This window comes from Oncorhynchus nerka, linkage group LG4, assembly GCF_034236695.1.
Source record: "Oncorhynchus nerka isolate Pitt River linkage group LG4, Oner_Uvic_2.0, whole genome shotgun sequence".
NCBI lineage: Eukaryota > Metazoa > Chordata > Actinopteri > Salmoniformes > Salmonidae > Oncorhynchus > Oncorhynchus nerka.
This window is the reverse complement of record NC_088399.1, coordinates 63,479,180-63,483,778: the sequence shown is the minus strand read 5'-3', so window position 1 is coordinate 63,483,778 and position 4,599 is coordinate 63,479,180. Positions and strand designations below refer to the sequence as shown.

The following is a 4,599-nucleotide window of genomic DNA, read 5'->3' as shown; positions in this document are numbered from 1 at the left end:
CGAATACACCTATGCTTTCTGTGAACTACAACTCCCTGTTTCACGTTGCATTGTGTCCAGCGGCGGCGACCGGAAATGGCGCCGAAATTATAGTTCTAACCCCTTCTGCCGTTTGTTTAAACATAGTGTACACTGTAAAGAATACAATTATTTTTAGCCACAGCTTTTGACAACCAACTGTAGATGGAAATGCCATGCTATTCATTTTGTTCTATGCCCTTGCATCTAAGATGTAGGATTAACTTGCTCTTGCTTCTTGCATGTTGAATTTAAGCCCTAAATCAGGGGTGGGCAACTCCAGTCCTCAAGGGCCTGATTGGTGTCACACTTTTTCTCCATCCCTAGCAAACACAGCTAATTAATCAAATTGCATTCTAAACTGAAGCTCATGATTAGTTGATTATTGGAGTCAGGTGTGTTAGCTGGGGCTGCAGCAAAACTGTGACACCAATCAGGCCCTCGAGGAATTGCCCAATAAATGCATGTACCCAGAATAATGATTTATTACATTTCAACCATACCATGGCCTCGTGTCTCCTCTCTCCAGTAAAGTCAATTTATCAGAAGTCTACATCTCTATTTTTTTTTCTCTACACACTTAACCCTTAAAGCAAGAATCCTTAGTTGCTAAATCCATTTTTGGACAGTTAAATGTTGCAGGAGGCAGGTAGGATCAGGTGTAGAAGTAATTATTTTATTTAAAGATGACAATGGTGATATAGATGTTCAAATGACAATATTTACAAAATTATCTAAATTGATATACAAACTCCACAACTAACAGGTCAATGAAAACACAATACCTTGGAAGAAGCAAACCTGTCTATTCCATTCGACTCAGGTTGGGGTATACCAGGCTCACATCTAACAATTACACAGAAATGTCCACAGATACTTACATTTTAAACAAAGGACAGGAATACAATGACATACATTAAAACAGAATGGACATGTTCAATAAACAAGAAACACACAACAAATAGACAAAGGCAAAACATTGAAAAATGACAAGAGCTGCTATACAATTACTCTATTACCATCCGACAATAGACCATTACCAACCGAAACAAGTTCAGAAACAGCAAAGAATAAAATGTATTATTGTGTTTGCCCACCGAGAAATATCATAGAACTGATATGAGTTGAAGCGACTGCTGGTGGGGCACCATCGATGGGGGATGCTGTTCTTCCTCTCCACGCCTTTTTGGTCATCGGAAAGGTTCTAAATACTTTTACCAGGGAGATGAATTATATTCATTGATCTAACAACTGAGGAAGTACCTATTGATCTGCACAAGCTGACCAACAACAGTTCCATCAACACTTTCCTGCTATGCCCTGAAAATAAAAAACAATGGATGAGACAGGGAATTATGCCTGTAAAAAAATAACAACTTTGTTCAGTCATCTGAAATTAATTACATACATTGCAATTGTATGTTGCTGGAGAATTGCAACATATTGCCTCTCAAGTGTGACACTGACATTTCTGGCACAATCTGTAATGGTATCCAGTGTTTCTAGAACATAAAAACATTGACAGATGTGACAATAAATTCTAATCAATACTGACATTCTATGCTTCGAGAATTGATACCTGTTAGACTGTGCAATTCCGGCCATTTCCATTTCAGCCTCTGTTGCAACTTCTGTTGCTGCCTCTGTGGCAGAGAGTCCACTAAAACAGAACATGAAATGTTAGGGACATCACTAGTAGAAGGCTGGACACATTACATTTTTTAACAATGCTTTTTTCTGATAAAAGACAGTTCATTGCATCCACCGTGGAGCCCAGTTTCATAATATGACCATATTTCCTAGTTGCTCTCTGTCGAGTTTTGAAGTGATCACGAAAAAACAGGCCTTATTTTAGGGTGTTTTTCACCCTGCCAGCTCCTAATAGTTCTATTGAGGTACTGTGTCACCAACTCACCTTACGAAAAATCTATTCTCAGATTGTTCTACGTCACAATACCTGCTTCGCTATTGTTGACAATCAGGGGCCTGTTGCACAAAACTAGGATAAGGGATTAAGCCAGGATATCTTGGTGATCCTGGCTCAATTGATCCGTAATCCGGTTGCACTAAAGATGGATAGGGGGCAGGAGGATATGTTATGGTATAAATTACCATGGAGATTTATTCTGTGGAGCTAGCCTGCTCCAGACCAGGCTAAATTCCAGGATCTATTTAATCTCATCCCTAATGTCAGTCAGCAGTCACCACAAATGGAAACCAATAGTTATTTCACTGCTCACTATACATTGTTATCACATATAACTAGACCCACTGTTATTTAAACGTTTGTGATCATTAATTTCAATGATTTTGGATAAAAAATGATTTTTAGATGATGTTGCTATCATTAGATAATTTACAGTTTCCCATAGACTATAAGGCTATATATAAAATGATAGAATATTAGGGCCACAGAGGGGAAAAAAACACAAGTCATAATATTGTAACCAGTTGTTTTAAAGGAGGACAGTTGTTAAAATGACAGATGTGGGGCATTTCGTGAAATTGTACTTCAGTATGGTTTCATAAACAAAGACATGCTGATGTGCCAGAATATTAAGTATCACATTGTCATAAGTATCAAAACTGTAAAAACAATATGTAGCTTTTCTGCAGAAAGAACCAGCCTCATAAATTTATGGCTTTATCCTTTTTCTTCAGTGTGGCCCTAGTACTCTGTCATATAAACAAATACACATTCCATATGAATATAAAAACACAATGTGTAACATTATGTTCCTTTATTGAATAAGGACAAAACAAAGCAGGTAAACCATCAGCTCCTTTCGAAACTGAAGTCACAGTGACTCTACAAGATGGAAAGCACAGAATCCAAGCATATTATACAAAATGATACATACACATTCAAAGGTCTGTATATAACACACCCTGCATGTCTGCACACTAAAATAAATGCAGGACAAATCCATACACATCAACTGAACAGACAAATGAATGGATGCAGTAGCCTCCCTGCAGCCTTGTATTACACACAGTATACCGCACAAACATCATAAGAGGCCAAATTCGTCAAAAAACGAACCCAAAAAAACCAAATTCCTCTGCCACCGCAGGACATATTTAACCAAAATTGAAAGCACACATACTAACTAAAATAATTCAACACATATTGGTCCCTCAGCAGCCGACCACTGTCGTCATCAGGGAAGATTGCCGGATTGTCCCAGTCCATGGCTGGTGGCACTCTGGGGCCCTCTCCTTCCTCAGGCAGGCCACATTGTGGAGGACAGCACAAGCCACAGTAATATCACATGCCCTAACAGGGCTGACCCTTAATTTGTGAAGGCAGTGAAAGCGTGCCTTCAGGAGGCCAAAGGTCATTTCAACTCTGGCCCTGGTCCTGGCATGGGCATGGTTGTAGGCCTGCTGTGCTTCCTGGGGGTCTGTGAAAGGTGTCAGGAGAAAAGGCTGGCAGCCATACCCCCTGTCTCCCAGCAACACACCAGAGAATTCACCTGTCAACACAAAATCTCATCATTACTACCTCATAAACACAGTGATATTCTTGACACAGCCATGATGGTTATAAATAGGGGTTGTGTGGCTTACCTTGTGATAGGCACTGATAGATTTCAGAGGCCCGAAAGATTCTGGAGTCATGGACTGAGCCAGGCCATTTTGCCACAACATTGCTGATCACACAGTCAGCATTGCAGACCATCTGAAATCATAAGATGAGGAATATTACACCAATCAATGCACATCACTGGCAATGCAGAGTGTTCGTCAATGGACAATATCAAAAGTTATGTTCACCTGAACATTAATGCTGTGAAAGGATTTCCTATTCACAAAATCGGCCTCATGGGCACCTGAGGGGCTTTTATCCTTATGTGTGTGCAGTCCACTGCACCAATGACATTGGGGAAACCTGTCACACAAAGTAATGAGTATCCTACTATGTGTTAACAGTTGTCCTGTAATTTGTAGATCCTCTTACCTGCAATCCTATAGAACTCCTCTTTGATGTCACAGAGTCTTCTGTGGCCAGGGAAGGAGATGAAGACATCTGCTAATGCTTTGATAGCCAGACACACACTCCTTATTGTGCGGCAAATTGTGGCCTTGTTCAGCTGTTCTGCATCCCCCACTGAGTACAGGAAGGCTCCACTAGCAAAAAAGCGCAAGGCCACACAAACCATTTGCTCCACACTCAGTGCATGGCTCCGTGCAGTGCGGTGCTTAATCCTGGGACCCAGTAGTCTGCATAGATACCTGATGCCATCTGCAGAAAACCTGTATCTTTCATATAGATGGTCATCAGGGAAGGCCAGTGGGTCCAACCGGTCCCTGAAGACCCTTTCTCGCCTGAAGGCTCTCCTCAGCACAAGTGCTTCTTCATCCACCACATCTCGCACGAATGGGCATGCCATTGTCAGAGCAGAAAGGAACACACAATTTTGGGCCTTCATATAGGCTAGTGGCCACACCTGGTGCTGGGGGGTGGGCAAAGAGGGCGATGCCTTATAACGATGACTTGGTTGTACTGATTGCTGGGAAAATAAAAAAAACCTTAGAAAGATGCCACCGTCCTGTGTGCTCACAATAAGAGCTCATATG

The 4,599-nt window shown here is 41.2% G+C and overlaps 1 protein-coding gene and 1 long non-coding RNA gene across 3 annotated transcripts in view; both read right to left on the bottom strand.

The window, feature by feature from the left end:
- Positions 1–673: 673 nt before the first annotated feature.
- Positions 674–4,599, bottom strand: part of LOC115128381 (uncharacterized) — a 19,334-nt gene continuing 15,408 nt past the window's right edge. The window contains exons 2-3 of one of the 2 annotated variants that reach the window (XR_003863506.2): positions 1,598–1,678; positions 674–1,338 (exon numbers count right to left, since the gene is read on the bottom strand). This is a non-coding gene — a long non-coding RNA (uncharacterized LOC115128381). Of the gene's footprint in view, positions 1,679–4,599 lie in introns of both variants that reach the window. The other variant, XR_003863505.2, reaches the window with a different exon arrangement.
- Positions 2,724–4,069, bottom strand: LOC135571445 (putative nuclease HARBI1). Its single transcript, XM_065017737.1, has 3 exons — positions 3,980–4,069; positions 3,589–3,700; positions 2,724–3,494 (listed from the first exon to the last, which is right to left on the bottom strand). Exons 1-3 carry the CDS (start codon positions 4,046–4,048, stop codon positions 3,157–3,159), a joined length of 519 nt encoding a protein of 172 aa, XP_064873809.1. The 5' UTR covers positions 4,049–4,069; the 3' UTR covers positions 2,724–3,156.

What these genes read in the sequence shown, in the direction of transcription:
- LOC135571445 (XM_065017737.1), bottom strand. Translation starts at nt 4,048, where the DNA reads ATGTCTTCATCTCCTTCCCTGGCCACAGAAGACTCTGTGACATCAAAG. An exon ending in GGAGTTCTATAGGATTGCAG is followed by an intron (nt 3,701 to 3,979) that starts GTAAGAGGATCT and finishes TTATGATTTCAG; the next exon opens with ATGGTCTGCAATGCTGACTG. An exon ending in CTATCAGTGCCTATCACAAG is followed by an intron (nt 3,495 to 3,588) that starts GTAAGCCACACA and finishes TTGTGTTGACAG; the next exon opens with GTGAATTCTCTGGTGTGTTG.